Consider the following 23,291-nt stretch of genomic DNA (forward strand, 5'->3'; position numbering starts at 1 on the left):
GCAGGCAGGCAGGTACGTTGAGCATGTGGGTTAGGGCAGTCAGTGCTGCCCGAGATTGTGAGTTGGATGATGATGGATATGAAGGTTAGGTGATACAACATGGTGGCAGGGTGTTGGAATGATGTGTTCAGGGCGGCGGCTGCTAACGTTGACACGAACTCTGGATGGGTTATAGGTTTAGGTGGTATGATACGGCGAGCGGGTGGTGTTGTTTGGGGCAGTGCTGAAGTTGGTGAAATTTTGGGTCTTTGGGTGGCTACCTATCTCACTGGTGATTTGAGGGTAAATGATTGAAGGGGTGGTGTTTGAATGAATGGAGACGATGAGTTTAAAGTGATACGCGAAGGTATGTGTACAGGGCAGTGCCAACATCGTTCTCACTTGCATCCGGGAGGCCATATTGCAGACTAGAGACAAAATGGGACTTCCATTCCTAAAGCCTTGGTTTTGTCGCGGTGAATTGAATGGATGAGAATGTTCGATACCGGCGTAAGGCTGAGAGCGGCTGTGCTGACGAAGGCGCAGACCTGGAGAAGCGGGAGACTAAAATGACGGGATGGCGCTGCCACAGCCACCTCCACTGCTCCATCGAAGCCGGGGGATTGACGATTTGGAGAAAAGAGCCGCCGTGTAGTTCAGACGATGTTTGGGTAACCGTTCTTCCCCGTCCTCGATGGTGGTGGTTATTTTTTGCACCGCTGCCCAGCATTCAACCAACCACTCCAACTCGATTGAGATCGGACCACCCTCCCATCACTTTCCATCGATACCAACGAACCTGCTCAAGTCTCACACCACCGGAAGAAGGCGTTCTCCAACTGTTGTTACCCTCACTGCTGTACCACCCCCACCCCTCAAAATGCTCATTTACTTTCCTTCTCAGACCTCGATCCTCGAAACCCTACAAGAATGGCCTGGGTATCGTATCCATGTTTCGATCTAATGGTAACCTTGCTGCGATCTTCGAGAGCTTCCAAGGTCTCACTCAGCCTTGCACAACACAACACCAGACAACAAAAGCGTGACGTAGAATGAATAATAATGCCCCCCAACCATCCAAAAACATCTCTCTCAGTTTTATTCCCCCCATTACAGTGTGTAAAATATCCCCATCCATACAATGATATCTCTCTCCTTCCTTATGACTTATCACCACCCCCCCTTCCCATATATGTACTCTTTCAGCTATGCTCCATGCCCATATCTTCCTACAAGATATATATCAATACAATCAAGCTTCCCCGCACATTTCCCCCCAGTCATCCATCTCAGCAAAAATTCGATATCAACCTCCCTATTATGTACAAAGAACACCCAACCTTGACAAACCCCTCTCCTGCTCACAAGATTACCGCCCCCTGGCACTCAACCCCGAAAACGCATCCGGGCTATGCCGGCCATTAGTCCACTCCAGCCCAACAGCCATCATGCTCTCCCTGCTGACATTGTGCAGCTTTGGCTCTTGCTGAGGAGCAGCAGCAGCTGCTGCTGGCGCTGCCGCACCGCCCATGCTCATCGCAAACGGGTTCTTGCTGCCCGTCGCCGCGGGACTAACGGGCGTGGACACTGCCTGCTGTTGCTGGGGCTGCTGAGACGGTGGGTAAAGCGAGTTGGGTGTTTGGACTGGTGTGGCCTGTGCTATGTCCTGAGGAGCTCCATATGGGTTTGCCGATACCTGGGGCTGTTGGCCGTAGAGAGCCAGGATGGAGGCCTTGTCTGGTCTTTGCTGTTGCACGGGCATTTGCTGCTGATATGGAAGTTGCTGCTGCTGCTGTTGTGGTTGGTGCTGGGCGAAGTAACCGGTCACTTGGGGCGGGAGACCCATCTGTTGTGGTACTTGTTGCTGGGGTGCTTGCAACATGGGTGAGAGTTGTCCGTACTGCTGCTGCTGCTGTTGTGGTTGCTGCAGAGCGTTGGGTTGTTGAGAGAAGAAGGGATTCGACTGCTGCAGTTGCTGTTGAGGTTGGGTCGCGTAGAAATTTTGCTGCGTCTGTTCGGGAATCTGACTGAGCATTGGTGACTGGAGACGGGTTGGTGACTTGGTAAACGGATTGTTCCCGTAGTTCCCGTTGAAACCAGTAGTATTGACTGACAATGGCTGCTGTTGAGGCTGCTGGTTCTGGAAAAAGGGATTGTATCCGGTTGACTGGGGTTGCAGAGGTTGCGGCTGGGGATATGTTTGGCTACCATACACTCCCACCTGGCCATAAGGCTGCTCCCCAGGCGATACCATACCAGTAAAAGGACCCCCAAGTGGAGCCGTCATCGGCTGCTGTTGATAGATCGCTTGGGTCTGCTGTACCTGTTGCTGCTGCTGAGGAAGTAGACCGCCTGTATGATTCGGGAATAATGGCTGCTGAGGAGGAGCTAGTGATAAGTTCTGGAAAGCCAAATCGAAAGCTGATGGTGCTGGTTGAGCCTGCGGGGGAACACCGAAAGGATTCGTCGATAGATACGGATTCTTGTTCTGCAAAGTCCCTGTTGATTGCGAAGACAAAGGCTGTGGTGGCGGCGGCGTGTCGAGCATGTCGAACGGGTTTGTACTTGCTGGACTGATCGGACGTGCCGAAGTTGGTGTTCCTGTCGTCAAATTCCTGCTCAATGGCATCGATGACGTCCGTACTGGCTGCAACAGGCCTCCAGGTGCTCTTCCACTGCCCTCTCCTAACCGTACCAAGGCCTCAATCGCTTTCTCCAAGTTTCCACCCACGCCCTTCAAAACCATCGCATTCCTACTTTCATCCGTGAAACCCATATCCCGGAGTTTGGTCAACTTTTGCTCCGTATCCTCCACCTTGTCCGGTTCAGCCGAAAAGCTTACGCCAAATACAGCAGACCCCTTGTTTCGAAGTGGAGGGTGAGATCGGTCATCACGAGGACTAGTCGGTTCGCAGCCTGGACTCGACTTCTTCTTGGAGCCCAGTGGAAATATCGACGAGGCAGAACGGAGGCCAAATCGGCTTGGGGTCTTTGGTGGGAGCGGAGGAGGGGTATCTTCACTGCTGCCGGTGTGGTGCTTCTTGGCCGCGGCCAAGGTCCGATTCATGTACTTTGAGCGGATATATCGCTCCATAACGCTGTCGGCCTCTTCGACGTCGACGGGGATGGAAGGCTTCTTGTTGTCGGGGTTGTAGATCTTGTTCGAAACAACATTGCCGACCTTCTTCATGTTCTACACAGGAATATTAGCCTCGGCGCGGAGGGGCGGGGGCACTGGGGGGGGCTATTATCGTGGCCTGGCCTTACATCGACTTGTTCGTTGGTCCAACTGTCCATGCTTAGCGACTTGACCTTGGACACGTGTGTCCCCATCTTGCGGTGCAGGGTAGCGCACCGCATGCACAAAAAGATGCCCAACTGCCCCATGATTGTCAGTTACAGTGCCATCATCGCGGGTGAAATTACAGAGGGTCGCGTGGGGGAGGCGGGCGAGCCCGATTCGGTCCTAACATACACTCCATGATGCCCAAGCTATAGCGGAAGCGCGTGTGGTCAGTCCAAGGTACTACACAGATCATCAGAGGAAAAAAGGAGGCCAATTTACATGGATTCCGGGCTGAACAATCGGCGCAAAAGTTGTTGCCGGGAACGGTCTGAACAAGCTCTTGCAAGACTTTCTCATTGCGCGCCGCCTGGCGCTTGCTCATGGCTCCCGACATGTCGTCGCGTGCCCGATGCGCGTTGGAGTTGGTGTTGACAGGATGGTGGCTTCACGCCGAGAAAGTTTAAAGAAAACAAGAACCAAAGTCAGGTAGGCGTGGTAAACTTTGGGTGTCCTTTGTGTGTGTCTGTTGTGTGGTCGGGCGGAACTTGGAGGTCGGGAGAAGACTTGGACCGCTAAAGAAAGTCCAACCACAGCGCGCGCGCAACGACCTCTCTGCCCAGCCTGGCCCGTGGTGCTCCAACAGGGGTGTTCGCCGTAGGGGAAGATCACTGTGCATAAACCGAGATCAATGACAATAAGCCCGAAGCTCCTCTCTTGTGTTCACTACTTATTGGCCGCCTTACGGAGACCACACCCGACCGTCTTACGGAATATCTACACAATCCTTCCGGGCAACAAAATTGTCATCTTTTTCTTTTCCTCTTCTCCTGAAGGCGGCAGAAGTCCAACCGCGCTAGCGCTTGACGACAACGAGGGGTTACCAACGGGGGGCTCCCGCGCTCGGATGCCTGGGGGATGGTGTCGCACAACCCTGGAATGGAGGCGTGCCACCCACACGAAGCCAAGAGGAAATTTTGTAGGTTATCTGCATGGGTTCTTTTTACCCGTTCATCAAAGGGGAAGATCGCGTGCGTTTTGCAAGCGTTCCGTGGTGTTGGGTCGGGTGGGAAACACTGGGTAACCGGCACTGTTGCCCAGAAGCCCGGTTATTCCTCTCAACACCCAGCCCCGCTAGGGCCCTCGAGCTCAGGGGGCCTGGACCAGCCCCTTTTTTCGAGAAGGGTGTCATTGCATATCGAGAATTTGGCCGACAGTGACGGCACAGTTTGGTAGTGATCATGTCTTAAACCTTTGAAGACATCAGGTTTGGTAGCAACAGACCAAGTCCAGAGCTGAGTTTTCGGTATTCCACTAAACTCATCGTGCTACTCTAATCTGTATTTTCAAAGTCTTCCTCGTGCGGGATAAGACCACCCAGCCCTTTGAAGAAAAGACCAAAACAAACAATGCCCAGATCGCGAACCACAACCCCAAAACGCCCCCTATTCCCCTCCCACCACCCAACTATCACCTCCTCAAAACCTCCCCAACACCCCCTCAACCCCCTCCATCTCCTCATCCCCATCCACATCATCCCCCGCCTCTTCAACCCAACCACCCGTCCCCCAACCCTCACAAGCAACATCCTCATCCTCTCCAGCTCCTGTTCCACCTCCCCATTCCTCCCCACCAAATTCTCCTGCACACACTCCCCCGCCCCCTCAAAAGGCTCCAACAGCTTCCTCAACCCCCTCAACCTCCTCACCCGCCCCTCAACCTCCTTCCTCTCCCCCTCCAACCTCTTTAATCTCCCAACTAGCTCCTCATACCTCACCCTCTCCTCCTCGTCCTCCCCATCATCACCCCCCCATCTATCCGCCAACCTCTCAATCACCACCCCCTCCGCTATTTATTATCAGCACCCACTCCTTTCCCTCATCATCTTGTTTTTATATAGGTACGTACCTAAATCCTCCCCCTCCCTCACCCCTTCCCCATCCCCCCCATCCCCTCCAACTCCAGACTTTCGTAAGAAGACGAGATATAAAGCGCCTCAATCTGCTCAGCAACATGCCTCGTCGCCTGTGGCGCATACACCCGTTTGCAGTGCTGCAGCACCCTATTATTCAGCTTCGCCATCACGTCATTCACAGCCTTGTCCGGTAACTCCTCGTTTGTCGTCTGCCAGGCGCGGGATGGATGCAACAGGTTCGACAACGCGCGGGTTTGAGCACTCAAAAAGCTGGTTTTGAGGGATATGATTGTTGGCGGGGCGGTGTGTGACATCTTGTCCGCTACCTACGACGGAAAAATAAAACCAGAGAAGAAGAGTAGATGTGACTCGGGGGTGATTTTGTCGGTGAGTAGTAAGTTGGAAGTTGAGCAAGTTGTGTAAGTTGACTGTTGTGAGTGAAAAGGCGACCAATGAGATGAATGGATGGGTGGGTTGGTGTTGTTTGATCAGAAGGAAGGGTTAGGGTTGAACTCCAGCTTCACAACATCACCACACTGCGAAGCAGATTGGCCAAACCAACGCTCTCTATTATTCCCAGTAAACTTCCAAAGCATGCAGCTTTGATCATATGGTATAATCGCTTCATCGCCACGGACATACACCGCAGCAAGACGTATGACTCGGATCGGAACCTTCCCAAATGCAAACCTCACATGCTTCATCCCTCTTACCGGCCCACAGAACCCCAAAATTTGATGCTCCCTCTTCGTCTCCTCTCAAGTCTCCCTATCCACAGAATATCTGCCGGCATCCCCAAAAGTCCACATCAACATGTCGGCAATATCACCCGCCAACCTTCTCATCTCTTGGTCCAATCCTCCATGTTGAGGCAGGTCAGGTTTCCCAAACAGCTCGATCCACTGGGGCACCATAACATTCACTCGAGCCTTTCTCTCGTCCATACTGGGTTCCCCATGTATTCTGCAGGCTATGGTAATAAAGTCGGAGATGGTTGGTGGATAGACACGCGACCTCCTCACTAGATCCGTAATCTTGTTCTCGCAAGCCTGTGCCTGCTCTAACAAGCTGGGTACCTCGTCCATAGAGTCCTTGAGAAGTTTGATGACCTGAACACGCTGAGCTTGAGCTTCGATGTGTTCCTTGTAGGCACTGTGGTGCTGGTTAGCTTCTGTGATCATTGCTTATCGAAGAGGGGTGGAGACGCACTGTTGGCAGCAAGAGACTGTATAGCCAAGAATAATGACTGGGATGGCCCAGTATGTTTGCAGTAGTGTACAGCTCACGAACTATTTACTATGTTAGTGGTGTATCTTGAAGTGGCCAGGAAGTTAGTGAAAACACTCACCGTCAGAAGGAACAGTAGGATGCCGTTGTACAGGAAACGACGGTTGAACTGGTTGCATGCCGCGACATAAACGGACCAAGTCGTAGCCAAATCACCCAGTCCAATTCTGGGCCTCACCCGTGGCCCTCCCTCAAGCTTGCTGCTGAGTTCCCGCAAAGTGTTGCTCCACTTGTGCGCCTGTTTACGGAGTTGGATGGCGCTCCTCAGGTGCTGGACAAGCCTAGTCCTTGAGATCAAGTCGAACTCGATCTGGAGGTCCTCTGCGTCGTGGTCGAAGTTGCCCTCGCATCGGCTGGACACGCTAAGTGCATGTATAATATCGTCGCAAAGAACAAAGATGCTGATGACGTCGTCGTGGCCCGGCCGATAGAAGATGTCGTGGAGGGATGCCAGATCAGCGTGCCAACAGGACAGCTCATTCTCGACAATACGTGGCACATCTTCCAACTTGGGCCCGTCTTCCAACTTGGGCCCGTCTTCCAACTTGGGGAATGGCATGGTTCGTCTTCGAGTAAAAAGGAAGCTGATGGATTCAAGAAATGTCCGCAGCAGAATCATGATGTCGACTATTTCTCGGTTCGATTGGGGAGAAATGAGAGATGATAAGAAGTAAGTGTATCAGTAAGTGTATCAGCAAACTGTATCAGTAAGTGCTGGAAGTGAAGAGAAGAAAGAAATAAGTGATCCAGGAAAAAAAACCGCCTGATATACTTGGAAAAGACCAAGTGTTCAAATTTTGTGTTGGTGGGCAAAAACGTCATGTTGCCCAGTGGCGCTTTCAACCTTTCCATGCAAAATACGGTTGTGCCAAATGACAACCTCTGGGGAAGGCATGATAGCCATGGAGGAAGGCATGCCTGATGACCTGGGAGCCCCATGGATGACAGGAAGGCATCGTCGGCGACCGCCCAATGTCCTAGGCTGCACCCTATTAACAGAGGGGTCAGTCATGTTTGACCAAAATCAACAAATAGATCAGACACTGGACAAGGGGCATCCAATTGCTGCGAGATGGAAGTGTCCATGAGTCCATGACAGTTCGCCCGTTGGAGGAGGGGCCACCGAACGTCAAGCTTCGGCAAATCATCGGACCCGACCGCTGATTGCAGCTTTGGTTGCAGGGGAGAGCACCTGAGTGCGCCAAGCACTGCCGCCACAGCAAACAGACCTAAGCAAATTGAGCGTCATCATTCGAGTGGTGCTCTGGCGAAAAAAGCTTGGGAAAGAGAAGCTCCCGTCGATATCCGTCTCCCCGCCCGCCATTGCGACGGCAAAAGGACGACAACACAACCGAACATGTGCACGGCTGCCTCGGTCTAGTTTTTCTTTTCCATCTCCCAACATGCGGTCGCAGTTGACTCGCAATGCCCACCGTCGACTGCTGGCCGGCGGCCCTGGCGCCCCTCCATGTCCCGCTTCTGTGCTCTCGAGCTATCATGCCCGCGCTCGATGTCTCGCTGCCTCGACACCTTCGTTGACACTCACGACACCACCTCGAAGAACCTTCTTTGGCGTGTTCAAGAAGCCTGCCCGCGAACTCAAAGCTCCCGACGTCCCGCCCGGCTATGAAACCTTGCTCCAGTTCAGGGCCCTCGAGGTCGAAGATGCCCGCCCACCCGAAAGAGAAGGCTTGGTCGCCGGCTTCAAGGAGTTTTTCAACCATATGAGGAAGCGCGGAGGAGCAGCAAAAATAGGCCGCCGTGTCAGTGTTCCTGGGTCCATAAACTCGACCCAGGCCTTTCTAGCCGTGCGGCTGTTGCGCCATCTTTTATCCACCGAAGGCGGAGGAGACTCTTTTACGTTTGCAGATCTCAAGCTCATACTCGAGATTGCTGTGCGGCCGCCGAGAGGAAAAGCGGATAACCACCTCGAGTTGGTGAGGTTGGTGTATGGAGAAACGAAGCGGAGGATAGACCATATGCGGACCATCGGGCTGAGCGAGGAGGAGATCACGCAGGCGATTGGCATCTCGGACAGAGATCAAAGCACGTTCTTTGCCTATTTCATTACCGCCCTTACGAGGTTCGGGGCATCGCAGGAGGCTGTGGAGAGGATGAACGACTACCAGGAGAACCTCCCAAAGCCGTCGCGGGTAGGGGCCTATACTGATGATGGCGTTAAGGTTATTCAGAAAGCAAATGGGATGTGGATGTGGGTCCTGCGAGGGCTTGCTAACGAAGGTTTGGAAGATGAACTAATTCGATCATTCAGCAAACTGGTCAAGGAAAACGGCGTCAAGTACTTGGCTGGCGTTCACGAGATCTTGACGACGTTCTACGCCGAGCGCAACAGAGTTGAAGAAACAAAGAAATGGTTTAGCAAGCCACTGTTTGCTGGGAGCATCAACCCTGAAACATACATGGCGGTGGTACGATTTGCGCTACGAAACAACGAGCAAGAGTGGCTGGAATCGGTCATGGAAGATGTAGTCAACTCCAGGCCAACAAAGCAGGTCTGGGACGTTGTATTTCAATGGGCCGTCTTGGCCAAGGGGAAGGGCGTGGAAGATATCAAGGGCATGTTCAAGGTTATGGGATCACAAAAGACTGAAGACCCTAGCAGGAAGCTCGAACCAGATGGCGACACAATCAACTCTCTTATCAGCGCCGCTGCCGAGATCAACAACCCCTACCTGGCGGAAAGGTTTGCCATGCTCGGAAGAGAGCTCCGAATACCACCGACAATCCAGACGATGCTTATACAGCTAGATTACCGACTAGACGCTGGTGACATGAGCGGCGCAGCGGAGGTGTATGGCAAGCTTCAGAAAGTCGTCCAAGGCGACGAGGACGTTCCGGTGGTCAACAAGTATCTCCGCACCCTTTGCACCTCTTCACAGCCACCGCTGGAGAGGATTATCAGCGTCACTGCCGACCTGGAGCACCGACATATCACGCTCGAACCGGAAACTACCAGATCCCTCTGCGGTGTCTTTTTGCGGTTTGACCAACAGTTTGAAGTCATCGATACCCTCTCACTTCACACGGTATCTTACTCTCTCGAAGAGCGAGCCATAGTCCGCCAGGCGATGATGGACTACATCACCGACCGCAAAATCAGCACGGCCCGCGTCTGGGACTGCTACCAATTACTGAAACAGTTCTTCCCGGAAACCTCGACCGATGAGCGCGTCCGGCTCATGGACTCGTTCTTCGACCGCAAGAGACCAGATATGGCGTGTTACATCTTTGGACACATGCGCGGACACGGGAACCCAGCCCAGAGACCAAACTCGGACATTTACGTCAAGTGTTTTGAGGGTATCGGGCGGTTCCCAGATGCGGAGTCGCTGAGGATGGTGCACAACATGCTCAAGATGGACACGACGGTGGAGATGAACACCAAGTTGTACAATGGGCTGATGCTGGCTTACGCGGCGTGCGGGGACCCGATTGATGCGTTGGGTTTCTGGAGGGATATCACGAATAGCAGGGAGGGGCCGAGCTATAACTCGTTGGCGATTGTGATGTGGGCTTGCGAGCTGGCGCCGAGGGGGGAGGAGACGGCGAGGGAGATTTGGAAGAAGATGGTGAGGATGGATTTGGAGATTCCAAAGGTGGTGTTTGATGGGTATTTGGGGGCGTTGGCGGCGAGCGGGAAGGCGCAGGAAGAGGTGAAGAAGTTGATTGGGGAAATGGAGAGGGGTTGGGGTTGGGGTATGGGGTTGGGGTAGAGACGTAGGTTCTTTTTCTGTCCTATACTATGGTGAAGTGATTTATACTGACTAATTTTAGGCTGGGGGTAACTTTCAATGCCATCCCGACAATGGAAGGGAAGAACGCGTTTGCTGATTGGGCAAAGGTGGAACACCCCGAGGTATGGGGTGAGCTGGAGAAGACGGGGAGGAGGGAGACGATTGATGGGCCAAAGTACAATATTGAGAGGAGGTTTGAAGCTTGAAGAGTGTGGGTGGATTATTTAAACGACATGAACTAAAAGTCATTTCGGGGTATTTTGGTGGCCAGGGGGTGGTGGTTGGGGTTTGAAATGCAAAAAAAAATGTGTGTGTGTGTGTGTGTGTGTGTGTCTGTGTATAGAAAAGCGAATTGTATTTCAAACTGTTGTAACTTTTGTACATATACAGATATATGAAATCACTTGGAAAGGTTGGGGTGTGGGATTTACACAATCCAGGTTAAGATGGTTATTGTGCTGTTACAAGCTCTTCACTCGACGCTGTCCGGTTTACCTCAGGGGTGGTTGATGACAAAATGTGGCCCATTTGTATTGATACAGTTCATTTGAATAATATACACCGACACCGTCTTCCTGTTACCCTCATGTTGCAATTTTACTAGAAATTCATGGCAGTGTTGATCCTCCCCCTCATCTTCATGACTTCGGGGTGTCTGTGGACGGATGGGTGGATGCCGAGACCGATGGCCCTCCTGATGGCCTTGGCCATCTTGCGCTGGTTGACGGGACGGAGACCGGTGTCCTTGGAGTGCATGATTCTGCCCAAGGGGGTCATGAATTCGGAGATCATGGAGAAGTTCTGTTTTGTCTGTGTTAGCAACTGAACCCATTTTCTTTCAGCTACTCTGCCCTCCTTTTCTCTCTGCCACAACTTCCCTCCTCCTCCCCTTTCAGCATCAGATTCGTCTAATGTCTTTCTTTTCATGATTTCCATCATTCCTGCCTGCCCCTGATATACAACCCACTTTCATCTTTGAGCAAGGAAACCGGACTGCAAGACCTACCCTGTAATTATCCAGCGGGTTCACCCCCAACATGTCAATCACATCCCTCTTTGGGCTCTTGACGACCTTCCACTTTTTGGCCTCGGCCGGGCTCAGGTCGTGGGGGGCGTAGACGTCGCCTTCGCGCCAGCGGCGCGGGTGTTTGCGGAGGTACATGTCGGCGCGGTGCTGGTGCTTGACGACATCCTCGGCGGCTTCGAAGCCGTAGTTGGTGTGGCCGGTGGGGGAGGGGGCGGAAGGTTGTTCCGGGGCGAAGAGGGAGGCGAGGATTGAGGTTGGGGAGGGGGTTGCTGTTGGGGGTTTGGTTGAAGCTGGCGAGCGGGTGAGGGCGGGGGAGGGGGTGGGTTGGGAGGAGTAGAATCTTGCTGTTGGCCGGAGGAGGGCTAGGGGGCGGAAGGTTTTGGTGGACATGGTTGCTGGTGGGCAGGGTGAGTGTGGGCGGCTCTGGCGGGGAGGTATCGTCAAGCGACCTTCAACGGTGCAGTTCGCGATAGTTTTTGGTGGGTTATTGATTTTGATGCTTGGAATGCCGTGATTGGTTGGAATTGCAAAGCTTAATGTGGGGAGGTGGGTGATTCTTGGTGTGAGACAGGGGTTGCGGCAGGCAGATGTGGGGGGGCGATAAGGCTATCCAAAATTTCTGGGTTGCAGGATGCCATCAAGGTGCTGTTGTTTTGCTGGTGAATTTAATCAATGACACACTTGCGACAAACAACAAAAGACGAAACTATCGACTTTTTGATCGGCGACAAATCGGAGAGCAGCAAGGATGGTCAGGAAACTCAAGTTTCATGAGCAGAAGCTCTTGAAGAAGTGGGTGGTGATGGAATGATCGAGAAAGGGAGAAAGGCTAATGTGGGATGCGCAGGCATGACTTTGTCAATTACAAGCAGGATAACAAGCATCGGGATCATGATGTTTCGAGGTATGGATTCTGTACTGTGGTTTTTGATGAATTGGGGCTAATGGTTGGTAGGCGGTATATGATTCAGAAGCCGGAGGACTATGTATGTTTTGATGGCATCGAGGATTTGGCTGTTTTGTTGCATCTGGACCATTACTGACCTTTTCAAAGCACAAATACAACAAGATTTGTGGCTCTCTTCGGCAATTGGCCCACCGTCTTAGTGTAAGTTTGGTCTCCGAATGAGTGGACTCTTGACAACCAGCATGCTAATCCTCGATAGTTGCTTCCACCAGATAACGAGGTCAGAAGAAAACACGAGACCCTTCTTCTGGACAAGCTCTATGACATGGGCATTCTTTCGGTGTGTGACCCCATTCCATGATAAAGCAAATGCCCATACTGACTGGTGATTCCAGACCAAGTCAAAGCTGTCTAATGTCGAGCACAAAGTCACAGTCTCAGCCCTTGCCAGACGGCGGTTACCAGTCGTCATGACCAGATTACGCATGGCCGAGACCGTCCAGGCTGCCACCAAGATTGTGGAGCAGGGCCATGTCCGTGTTGGTGTTGAGCAAATCCAAGATCCCAGCTTCCTGGTGACGAGAAGCATGGAGGACTTCGTCACCTGGACCGCTGACAGCAAGATCAAGCGGAACATCATGAAGTACCGCGACAAGCTCGATGATTATGATCTGCTCTAGAGTGTTAAGGTACGGGTAGATTTGCTAGGGGCATTTGCATTTTTGGCGTTATTAAGGGCGGATGATAAACTTGGGCGTTGACAAGAGTTTACCAGTTTGGCTTTAATTATCTCGTAAGACAATCCGATTTGATTTGATGTTTGTGCTGATTCAATGGGTTGGCCTAGGTCCCTGAAGCGTACCTTCCATGCTAACACCAGGCCTCCTTCCCCTGATTGACCTGCCTTTGGGGCTCGTGGCAAGATTGTTCGGCGCTCTTTCCATTGATCAGATACTTTGTGGGAGTGTTTGCCACGCAAGTGTTCGATGACGGCAGACCAACATTCAATCCCCTTGCTCTACACTTCTTCCAATTCCATTCATCCTTCACCCCCGTTTAGTCTTCATTGCATCGTCTTTCGTTCATGTCCTAATTCCTATACGTTATCTTCATCTCCTCCTCCGACGTGGACAGAGGCTATCCAAACAACCAACCAACCACCAACCATTCCTACACCCTTCGCTGGTCCAGAAGCCTCGAGGCCATCGCCTCCTGTCCCTCGTTCATCAGACTCTCTTCCTCAAGTTCATTCCGACTTCACCACAATGAACGCCAACCACCCGCCAGAGCTCCGCACTGGGCTGCAAATGAGCACAACCGGACCAGACGTACCTCCTAGTCCTGAGTCTTGTTGCTTCACTACCGCACCAGTTGGCTTGCCAGATTTCGGTGAGGGTGTCTCGACCGTGCCTTCATCGAGCAAGGCATACCAGGATGCTCTGCAGAACCTGTCGGCCAGCCATCCTCCCTGGCTTGACAAAGCCGCTCCTCTGTCTTACTTTACGCCCGGACTTGTTGGGTCCCGTGAAGGCTCTCCGAGAAGCTTCCTGTCACATCCACCGGTACAGAAGCCTCTACCAGTCGTTCCGGAAACAAGACGGAAACCTGATCCAGAAGCTGGTCATTCTGGTGGTGGAATTCAAGGGAGGATATGCATCGATCCCCGAATGCATCCGACGAAGGCCCACGCGAAACTTCATCATCCAGGATTGCTGAAAGGAGCCGATTTTTGTGATGCCGGGGTTGAATGCGCTCCTATCGAGCCAATCGAGTCACCTGAAAAAGACAAACGCTTGTTTCCGTTCGGCGATTTCTTTGATGATTCTTCAGACGAAGAAGGCCCCGTCGTCGGCTACCGCTTCCGCAGACTCACTGGTGGTGACATTTGCAGAGAAAGAGTAGACGTCTCCAACCACAAACACTCTGGTCACAGCTCAGCCCTCAAAGTACGGCCTGCTCTGGGTGTCACGGCATTCAATCTTTCCGATCACGAACAACGTCAGCCGTATCATGGGGTGTCAAAGGTCCGCACACTAGCTGATATTCCTCCGATCAAACTTCTTAATCCGCCATTGGAAATACCGTTGCGGGACAGCAGCTTGGCAGACCCTGGCCAAGTTTATGATGACCTCGCACCCGAGCAGACAGAAGCCCGTTCCGATCCATCCCGGCCCTCCAGCGAATATTCATCGCCCTCTAGTTCCCGGCAATTAGGCGATATGTTGCTCTATGGGGAAGGGCCGCCATCCCATCAACGTGCAGATTCCGCCCAGTCCATGATCTCGGACGGGACTGTATTCAGTCCATTTGAATCGGGTCAACCTGCTGTAGGAGAAATCTTTCATCAGGACCGCAGTCCTATCCTGGACGAGACAGCTGTGCTGAGCGATGCTGAACCGGCTAACGCACCTGAAGAGACGTTGTGGGCCAATGGCAGGTCATTCAGTCAGAATGAGGGTCCGATACTGCGTCCATTAGAGTGTGGGTTTCCCACTGTCCATCCATGCTCTTGTGTTGTGCCGAAGGTCCAGCCGTCTACTGAAGATCTTCTGGGTGTTGGGCTCCGTCCCTTGGTCGAGTGTCCAAGAACCAAGTCAAGTGCGGAGAGAAGAGCAAGGACTCGTCGAGCAGAAACGGCGCCCGAGTTGGCTGCATACTAGGAATCAACGTCTGAGGTAGCCAGGGACTCGGATGTAGAGTTGTCAACTGCAAGCAAGAAGGTTGGCGAGCTCCGTGTTCGTCATGATACTTGGCATTCTACTAACACCTCTCAGGCATCTTCTGTTGATCCTCGCCGTGCGACTACGACCACCGTTTCGTCAAACTCGGGGAATGGTCCTCGCTCAGCTGGAATAACAACCCCAAGAAATTTGGACCTCAGTCGTCTGGCCTCGTTCTTCCGTGACCTCACCAAGCCGTATGAGACGTACCAGTCCAAGTTGACTGAATTACCCGCAAGGGAAAATACGGTAGAGTCTGTTGAGGGCAATCAGCCAACGTCTCCCGTCTCAGGAAGGATCAGGAACCTCACTGATAATTCCACCGCGTCAACATCCTTGGATACGCGGTTCAAGCGCACTGTGTGCAACATGGAACAACTGCTCAACAAAGCCATGGATTTGGCAAATCAAGCTGTTGACCAAGATGACCACCAATGTCTCGATATGCTTGGAACAGTGGACCATGAAGCAGACTCTCACAACTCTCCACCAAGTGTGCACGAGAGCCTACCTAGCGTCTACGAGTCGAGTGACGATGAACAGCCGCCTCCTCCTCCTCCTCCTCCTCCTGTTCACAAAAGATCGATCGAGAAGGTTGCTACGCCACGTTCTTCGATCAAGCAGCCTCCTCATGTCCCCAAACATCATAGGTCAGCTCCTGGTATGCGCAGTAGGAACGTCAGAATCGAGATTCCCAAGAGGGTCACGAGCCTCAGGAAGCTCAACGCTGGTATGGTGCATGTCCCACTATCAGACCTTCAACGGAGTCGATTTCAGGAGTTGTCGCCCCCAGTGAGCCCGCTCACGCACGCCCCTTCTAGACCAGACGATCACGGCCAGACAGATTCTCTATCTGAACAAGGCTGCATCTTGATGAGTAGAGGGTCCAAGAAGGTCAAGAAGTGTCGCAGTTGCCGCCGTCTTCCTTTGCTCAACCATCGCTTCAGCTTCTTGTGTGCAAAGGAAGAGGATGTTCCTCTCAAGGATACTCGTTCAAGACCTGATGCCAAGCTGCGACCCGCCGGAAAGTCAATTTCGGGAAAGATACGAAAATCAAATTCTTGGAGCTTCGATGGTGCTGCTGACCATCGTCCTGATAATTCAATGGAGGACAGTCTGCTCCATGAGACGGATGGAGCTGGGCCGTCGGCCGAGAGATCATATCCGGCCAAAGATGATCACTTTGAGCAAGATGATCCTCACCCCGAGAATGGTACCGACAGCAGACGCATCAACCTTCGTGGCAAGGCACACGTCAGCCTCAGAGGCTATCAGGGCTTCAGCCTCGCTCGTGCATATCGACGCCATCCCATTGCTCGCGACTGGTCTACGGTCCGGAAACGTTTTGTGGCGACGGTTGCATGCCTGAGTACGGCTGTCATTGGTGTTCTCATCGGCATCTATGCTGGTATGGTGCCTTCGATACAGTACATGATTGCTGACCTGCAACACTATGCCATTCTCGGCAATGTTTTCTTCTACATTGGTCTCGCCATCCCCAGCTTCTTCTTCTGGCCGTTACCTCTTCTTCATGGCCGGAAGCCCTACATCCTGTCGAGTTTGGTCTTGGCTATGCCTCTCCTCTTTCCTCAGGCTATCACGGTTAGCCAGCCTCGGTCACCCTATGTCAGCACCTGGAGATGGGCTCTGTTGAGTTCTCGTGCCTTCATGGGCCTTACCCTGGGCTTTGCTAGCATGAACTTTCACTCCGTATTGACTGATCTGTTTGGGGCTTCGTTGATGAGCGGCAACCCGCACCAAGAGATTGTTGACAAGCATGACGTGCGAAGACACGGAGGAGGTATGGGTGCTTGGTTGGGGCTCTGGACATGGTGCTACACTGGCTCTCTTGGAATTGGGTTTTTGCTTGGGGCCGTCATCATTGACAGCGCAAACCCATCATGGGGATTCTACGTCAGCATCATCCTCATCATGTTCATCCTTCTTTTGAATGTTGTCTGTCCCGAAGTCCGACGCTCCCCGTTCAGGAGATCCGTGGCTGAGGTCAGAAACGGCAACCGGGTTTCGAGAAGGGTGGCCCGAGGGGAGGTCATGATGCATCGTGTCAAGGATGGTCCTACATGGTGGGGGCAAGAGGTGTACCATGGCATCTTGTTGTCGCTGGAGATGCTTCGGCAGCCTGGCTTTCTCATCATTGCGCTCTACACAGGATGGATCTACGCCCAGGTCGTCCTCATCATTGTTCTCCTGGGTGCCTTGACGTCGAGGTCATACCAGCTGAGGTCACCGTTTGTTGGTCTCTGTGTCGCTTTCATTTCGTTCGGTGCTTTGGTGGCCATCCCATTCCAAAAGGCGAACTTATTTTCTCGGGGTCGCCACCACCAGCAACAGTCAAATGAGGATACATTCGACAAGAAGTTCTCATGGACGTCTCACCTGCTGAGACGGACAATTGTTTGCTTGGTGTTGCCTCTTGTGGGAGTCGCCTACACATTTGCCTCGACCGGCCCTCCGGTTCCCCTTGAAATCCCTACACTATTCGCTACGATGATTGGTTTGCTCTCGGGTCTCGCCATCTCAGAATGCAACGGCTTGATCATGGAGACATTTGACACTTCGGATCTTCACCCGGGAATGACTGGCCGGCCGCGTGGTGCCTCCAACAAGTCATCCAAACGCACCAACTACTCGTCTTTTCCCCGCGTCACAGCCGGGTTTGCAGTTTGCCACACGATTGGGTTTGTCCTGGCAGCTGTGGCTACGGCAGTGGGAGGTAATCTGCAGCGAAACCTCGGTCAGCAAGCTGCAACTGGTGTCGTTGCCGGTATTCTGTTGATCCTGACGCTCCTTCTCCTCGCGGTTCTCATTCGCTTCAAAGATGTGCAAATCATTCCCGTTTCCAAGAATCTCGAGATGGAAAAGTGGGAGAAGTACCGCAGAGAGAGCATCCGCCGTCGCTCTGAAGTGTCCGCACCTGCCACACAAAACACCATGACCGACGCAGAGATGTGGCGGCCTCTTCTCATGGGCAATCCCTCGAGCCGCATGCGCCGTGTCAACATTCTTGAGCTGGGGTCCATGAGTCGGTGGACAGAGATTCGCAAGAAGAACCGTCTGATTGATGAGACGTCAGCTCATCTCAACCGTGCTGCTCTCGAGTCGGCAGCTACGGCCCTTGAGGAGACAACCACTGATCTTGTCCGTCGTGTCAGCAGCCGGAGGAACAACCGGAGCCCTCCGCCACGGAGGTTTTTCACTGGCAGCCCTGGCCCTTCGGGGGTAACGAGAAGTGAGAGTCCCATACAGCGGGCTGGGATGACGCCAAAGGCTATGGAGCTTGATTCCTTTATTGTGGTCCGACAACCACCTGTTGCTGCTACTGCTGTTCCGGCGAGTCCATCGCCACTTCCAAGCCATTCCAAGACGAGAGGCGCCGGTGATGACTTTATGGAGCGGGAGTGTGTCATGGGGCAGACGGTGAAGGAGGAAGAAAATGAGAATGGGGATAGGGCGCTGTTTGAGTCGAGTGATTTTTTGAGTTCGTCGGATGACCAGAAGGATGTTGTTGGGCGTGGTCGTGCGGAGATCAAGGGCAAGTTTGATGATGTGGGACATCAAGGTCATGGTCATCAGAGTCATTTTCAGGAGGAGGAGAGCGAGGGGAGGAGGAATGGGAATGAGATTCAAAGGAAGTGAAGACTGTCAGAAAGGGGTAGAGATTTTGTGATTTTATGGCCCTAGATTAGGTACCTCTATAAGTCATGCTCACACTTTCACGTTTTGTTTGGGAGTTGAAGAACCTGTTGCCTGGCCATGAAGTGTGCTCGTCAGGTTGCTCCTTCCCTTCAGAGCTGTTGTGGCTGCTGCTGGTCCATTCATGCTCATCCGACGCGAAAAGAGGAAGGAGCGAACCAGTGGTTTATATATTAGGTCAACCATGTACTTTCCACCAGCAGCTCTGATAATCCAGCCAGGGCGCCATTTATGTGGTCAGGACAAATGGTCGGATTGGAAGAGCTGCTGTTACCGCCCCCCCGGTCCCCCCGCCGGGAGTTTGTAACTGATAGCTCCTGAGTTCGATTCCGAAGTAAACCCACCGAGGGTTTTGTAGCCGGCCACCCTCAAGGGTTGGGCGGTGAGCTTTTGCTTAATTTATTTTTGGCGATTTCTTTGCGATTTCATTTATTTATTGTGGTTGTTGTGTAGTTGCCTAGGTGGGCGGATACCTATCACATGGAATGGGACGATGAGACTTGCTTTGTGTGTATGGTGGAAGGTTTGAGAAGGGGTTTGTTTACTTTGTGATGAGGGTATTTTGAGAGAAGAGCGAAGGTCTTGTGATCCCTCCATCTCTCTTTTATTGCTCTGTTTGATTGAGCAGTTCATCCATCTGCCTTTTGATCTGGTCCGTGACAGGGCTAACCTTTTGCTCTTGAACAACTTCATAGTAGGTGGTAGCCCTTTGTTTACATAGCTACTCCTAACCATGGTCTGTGGTAAGGTTTTGTTGGTTTGGCAAACCACCACGTAAGCTTGTGGTTCAAGCAACGTTTCATGTATTCATTCAGACCCTGCCGTCATCTCCAAGGATAGACAGGTGGGCCATGATATCACCCTTCCTTTTCACTTGGTACGTTTCAACACACACTGTGTAGAGCTAGTTCGCCAAATGTACCTTCTAGTCACTACACGCTGAGTAAGAGAGAGGGATTCAGACGCCGGAGTTGAACAGCATGAAGCTAACATCTGCTCACACATGACAAATTGGCCATGTGTAAACAGGCAAAACGCTCATTCGTTCATCTCGAGCAACCAAGCAAGCGAGCTGGCTCAGGGAGCTAGGTATAGTACACCGCATCTTTGGTCTTGGTCTCGTCTTGGTCCTAGGTTTGGTTGGTTGTCTTTGTTCTTCCCTTCTTTCTCCATGCGGTGTGTCGTGTCTGGTATGCCATGCCATGCCTCTAGGGTCCTCATGATCGAGTCCAAACGATCGGAAGGGGTCCAACGTTCGTTCACGCCCATGTGTTGTTGCGTCTGCTGTGTCCCCCCCTTTTCTTTCCAACCCCTGAAGTTGTCGTCAGCTTGCATTCAGCGATTTCTTTCAGGGTCCAAGTTATTTTTTTTTCCCACCCTCTGGCCGGGCTGGCCTGGTTGGACTTGAGAGTTCGATCGATCTGGGATTTTAGGCAGGGTCCCTCACATCAAGTGGGCATGTCGTCATTGACCCTTGAATTCATCAAGGACGACCCTTGGACTTGACATTCTCATGTTGAGTGGGAGGGGGAAATCCAGGAATCCCATCATCCCGCCCGGTTCCACTAGGGACTGGCTTCCCTTGACTTGGCTGGTTGGGTGTTAGGGACGAGATCTGAACCTTGGCTGCTGCAAGATCAAGGTTATATCGGTCCCGTTCATGGGGACACGAGGTGCGAGAAAGGCCACGAGGAGCTTGTGCCTGTGTATCGTGTTAGGTGTGATGAGGGTGGTTGACTGGACCCTAGGTGCAGATGAGGGTGGTCAGGTACGACTCTTACACGACAGTATCAAGGGGTTTTCGAGTCGGTCTTTTGGCTTTGAACTCGGCGATGAGAGGGGGAGGGAGGGGGGGGATCCTTGTGATGATTTACTGTTGAGAGGCATGTTGATACGTGCGATTTTCAGGGTCTGAGACTTGCAAGCGGTGTCAGGGGCAGGATGGGATACGACGGGGGAGCAGGCCGAGTGGTGGTGGTTGACGTTGTTGTGATAATGGAATGTGTTGCTCAGCTTGGCAGGGGTCGAAGACGAGGGCGAGGAGGGGGTCCGGGACATGCTAGATGACGGTTGCAAACTTCCCGGAATGAAGTCGTATATAATGGGCAGGAACGGCCTCGATGCTCCTTCTCCCCAACGGATCGGACGGCTTGGCTTCTGAAAGGTAGGATTATGGAAAGAGCGATACTTCTCCTGCCGTCATTGACAGCTGAGGTTGGATTCTAAGCCGTGTATTACTCATCAGTAGAGGCTAGAAACCGGAGGTCCCTTCTTGCAGTCGATAAGGCCGCACGCGAGTATCACATTGTGACATGCATCCTGTCGTACGCCTTGTGTGAGGTTGTACACACACGAGGCCACACGGTCAATCAATGGCATCTAAAAACGCCCTCGCGGGGATTCGAAAAAGTCGGATCCTTGGCCTTGTTTATGGTTGTAACACCGCCATCGGAGTGTTCTAGAAGATGAGCAGCGTGGAGGTTTATTGGGTGCGGTTCGGATCTGGATATCTAATACTACCTGAAACTGTTGTCAGATATTGCAGCGGCAAGTCAACGGCTAGGTAGGCATCCACGAATTTTCTATCAGAGCTTGTTCTACTCGATCAAGTCTATCACTGGTTGATCATACGTGCCAACCATCCATCCAGAACCTCATAACACCATGACTCCCTCGAGTAAACATCCCTCACTTGACAACAGCAGGGACCTACCTGTCAAAACTGCACCCTCCCGCGGCCCGATCTTCGCATGCCAAAGAAATAGAAACCCATGTTCACATTTCCTTGGTTTTTGTAAACTTTCCCAGTCAGTCCGGGTCTTTGGATCCGGCCTCTCGTTCCCCAGCTCACCCGCCGCGCCCGTCAGTCAAAGCCGTTGTTTTACTCTGACCCGAACCACACTGGAGTGCATATGTCTGATCCAGATCCAGGGACGCATTACCCGTCCGCTTCCCAGAGCCGATCCGGGCAATTTGTTTCAATCTTTGGGATCGAGCGGCTCTTGGGGGTGCTTTTGAGACATATTATCGATTTAGACCGCCTTTTAGACGTCAGTTGTATTTTTTCTTTTTCTTGCTTTCGGGGGATGCCTCGAACTTGGACACTCACGATACATACGACAAAAGACAATACAACCATTTCGTTCACCGACATGGTAGACAGGGCAAACAAGCCAAAACACAAGAGAGGACCACAACAGAAAAGACAGCTTCTGGACCAGAGCAGAAACACCACATTAGCCAGCAGCGGTGTGTTTGGAATCGGATCTGCTTGGCTCCCTGGAATACATGTGCATAGGGTCCAGGCAAAGCCAAACCGCCGATACGTACTCTGCAGCTGGGACCGTCTCCCAGCTTTCCTGCGAGGAGTTTCTGGAAGCCTTGTCAGCCTGCAAAGGAAAGGCAACCCGTCGAGCTAACAGCGTCTTCCCTTGCGTCCCATGACACGAGCCTGCCATGCTCTCACCAGTCGTCGGACACAAGCGAGACCCCTTCCAATATGGCAAATGCAGGTTTGTCTTCTTGCTCGCCGTCTTCCATCATGTGTCATTGCGCGCTGATTGAAACACCCTATCTGATAGCTTATTCGTCCGGTCGAGTTTGGACGGCTGATATAGGCCAACCTACCACACAGTGTATGCAGGCTGAGCCCCATAGCCAGAACTGATATGTGATATCCTTCTCCCTTGGCTCTTGTCTCTTCCTCCTTTCCCGCACCACCAACACGGGGGGGCCAACGGGCAAACAGAAACAAATCGTACGCCTTGTCATGCGCGCGTGCAGCAGTAGTGTCATATGAGGAGTCCCACTCCCCCTTCACAATCGCAATCAACATCTCGATTCTTCATCTTGCATTATTCGATTTTCCATTCTCGATCTTACGATTTCACCCGTACCCGCCTTTTCAGCTGAGGGAGTTTGCTTTCCCAGTGGGCGGCTCTATCCCTGACTTGGCAAGCTGCAGATTCCAGATGCAGCTGAGAGTCAAACTAGTAGCTCCAGATCGAGAAGAAAGTAGAGAAAGGAGGATTGGGTGTTCTAGACCCGAGGAATTGTGTTGGTAGAAGACTTTTGAGCTTTCACTCAAGCCGGAGTAAGCGCCGTAAACATATTTCCAAGATTGCAAATGCCTGATGAGTGCATCATGCGCCTTCTTCGAGATGATATGATGCTCCTGGTACAGCATGTGGTTGCATTTACCCCGGCGGCGTGTTGGTTTTGGCAAGCTTTTTTCCTCCATCACTCACAGGCCCTCCCCCCCAAATGCGGCTTTTTTTCTCTTCCCTCCCACTCAATGCATGCAACCGACAAACTCCATCATCCCAGAAGTTCGGTCGGGCAGAAGTGGATGAACTCGGAATGATAGCCTACGGCTCGTTTGCGAGCACAGTGTGTATTTACTCCACAGATTTCGTGCCGTTCCCATTCCTGCGGACCACCACCACTGGGCAGAAACCCCGCACAGTGCACCTACCACCCCATAAGCCAGATCTCGTGACGTCAGTTGACCGACTGTTGTGGTCGAGATTAGCGAGGGGAGGAGGGAGCTTGGCAGGTAGAGGTACTTTGTTAGCGGGGGCGGGGGGGGGCGGTATTTAAATTCTCCAATCATACACCTGAGTTGCTTTCATGACAGCAATTCGACTGTGCCGCAGGGTTCAGTCAGCCTTAGGGGGAAGCGAATGATATCATTGATGGTGGTAT

The 23,291-nt window shown here is 52.4% G+C and overlaps 7 protein-coding genes across 7 annotated transcripts; 3 read left to right on the plus strand and 4 right to left on the minus strand.

The window, feature by feature from the left end:
- Positions 1-1,190: 1,190 nt before the first annotated feature.
- GTS1 lies at positions 1,191-4,688 on the minus strand. Its single transcript, XM_062943885.1, is given in 5 exon segments — positions 1,191-3,172; positions 3,247-3,357; positions 3,455-3,471; positions 3,545-3,788; positions 3,801-4,688. 4 exon segments carry the CDS (start codon positions 3,657-3,659, stop codon positions 1,349-1,351), a joined length of 2,067 nt encoding a protein of 688 aa, XP_062802646.1. The 5' UTR covers positions 3,660-3,788; positions 3,801-4,688; the 3' UTR covers positions 1,191-1,348.
- A 500-nt stretch (positions 4,689-5,188) lies between these two features.
- Positions 5,189-5,491, minus strand: QC764_201830 (uncharacterized protein; the record flags this gene model as incomplete). Its single annotated transcript, XM_062943886.1, has 1 exon — positions 5,189-5,491. The coding sequence occupies one exon, from the start codon at positions 5,489-5,491 to the stop codon at positions 5,189-5,191; it is 303 nt and encodes a 100-aa protein (XP_062802647.1).
- A 444-nt stretch (positions 5,492-5,935) lies between these two features.
- QC764_201835 (uncharacterized protein) lies at positions 5,936-7,023 on the minus strand (the record flags this gene model as incomplete). The annotated part of the gene is made up of 3 exons (XM_062943887.1): positions 5,936-6,329; positions 6,387-6,466; positions 6,526-7,023. 3 exons carry the CDS (start codon positions 7,021-7,023, stop codon positions 5,936-5,938), a joined length of 972 nt encoding a protein of 323 aa, XP_062802648.1.
- An 844-nt stretch (positions 7,024-7,867) lies between these two features.
- On the plus strand, positions 7,868-10,436 carry QC764_201840 (uncharacterized protein; the record flags this gene model as incomplete). Its single annotated transcript, XM_062943888.1, has 2 exons — positions 7,868-10,194; positions 10,260-10,436. 2 exons carry the CDS (start codon positions 7,868-7,870, stop codon positions 10,423-10,425), a joined length of 2,493 nt encoding a protein of 830 aa, XP_062802649.1. The 3' UTR covers positions 10,426-10,436.
- A 275-nt stretch (positions 10,437-10,711) lies between these two features.
- Positions 10,712-11,739, minus strand: QC764_201850 (uncharacterized protein). Its single transcript, XM_062943889.1, has 2 exons — positions 11,226-11,739; positions 10,712-11,020 (listed from the first exon to the last, which is right to left on the minus strand). Exons 1-2 carry the CDS (start codon positions 11,634-11,636, stop codon positions 10,820-10,822), a joined length of 612 nt encoding a protein of 203 aa, XP_062802650.1. The 5' UTR covers positions 11,637-11,739; the 3' UTR covers positions 10,712-10,819.
- Positions 11,740-11,831: 92 nt separating this feature from the next.
- Positions 11,832-12,833, plus strand: imp3 (U3 small nucleolar ribonucleoprotein imp3; the record flags this gene model as incomplete). The annotated part of the gene is made up of 6 exons (XM_062943890.1): positions 11,832-12,038; positions 12,094-12,150; positions 12,202-12,232; positions 12,301-12,354; positions 12,413-12,493; positions 12,549-12,833. The coding sequence occupies exons 1-6, from the start codon at positions 11,995-11,997 to the stop codon at positions 12,831-12,833; spliced, it is 552 nt and encodes a 183-aa protein (XP_062802651.1). The 5' UTR covers positions 11,832-11,994.
- A 585-nt stretch (positions 12,834-13,418) lies between these two features.
- On the plus strand, positions 13,419-18,768 carry QC764_201870 (uncharacterized protein; the record flags this gene model as incomplete). Its single annotated transcript, XM_062943891.1, is given in 4 exon segments — positions 13,419-14,632; positions 14,698-14,797; positions 14,814-14,888; positions 14,928-18,768. The coding sequence occupies 4 exon segments, from the start codon at positions 13,419-13,421 to the stop codon at positions 18,528-18,530; spliced, it is 4,992 nt and encodes a 1,663-aa protein (XP_062802652.1). The 3' UTR covers positions 18,531-18,768.
- Between the last annotated feature and the right edge of the window lie 4,523 nt (positions 18,769-23,291).

The sequence above is a fragment of the Podospora pseudoanserina genome, chromosome 2 (assembly GCF_035222485.1).
Source record: "Podospora pseudoanserina strain CBS 124.78 chromosome 2, whole genome shotgun sequence".
In the NCBI taxonomy this organism is placed as follows: Eukaryota; Fungi; Ascomycota; class Sordariomycetes; order Sordariales; family Podosporaceae; genus Podospora; species Podospora pseudoanserina.

Coding starts and splice junctions, on each gene's coding strand:
- GTS1 (XM_062943885.1), bottom strand. CDS start 3,659: ATGTCGGGAGCCATGAGCAAGCGCCAGGCGGCGCGCAATGAGAAAGTC. Junction 3,173..3,246: donor GGACCAACGAACAAGTCGAT/GTAAGGCCAGGC, acceptor ATTCCTGTGTAG/AACATGAAGAAGGTCGGCAA.
- QC764_201850 (XM_062943889.1), bottom strand. CDS start 11,636: ATGTCCACCAAAACCTTCCGCCCCCTAGCCCTCCTCCGGCCAACAGCA. Junction 11,021..11,225: donor ACCCGCTGGATAATTACAGG/GTAGGTCTTGCA, acceptor CAGACAAAACAG/AACTTCTCCATGATCTCCGA.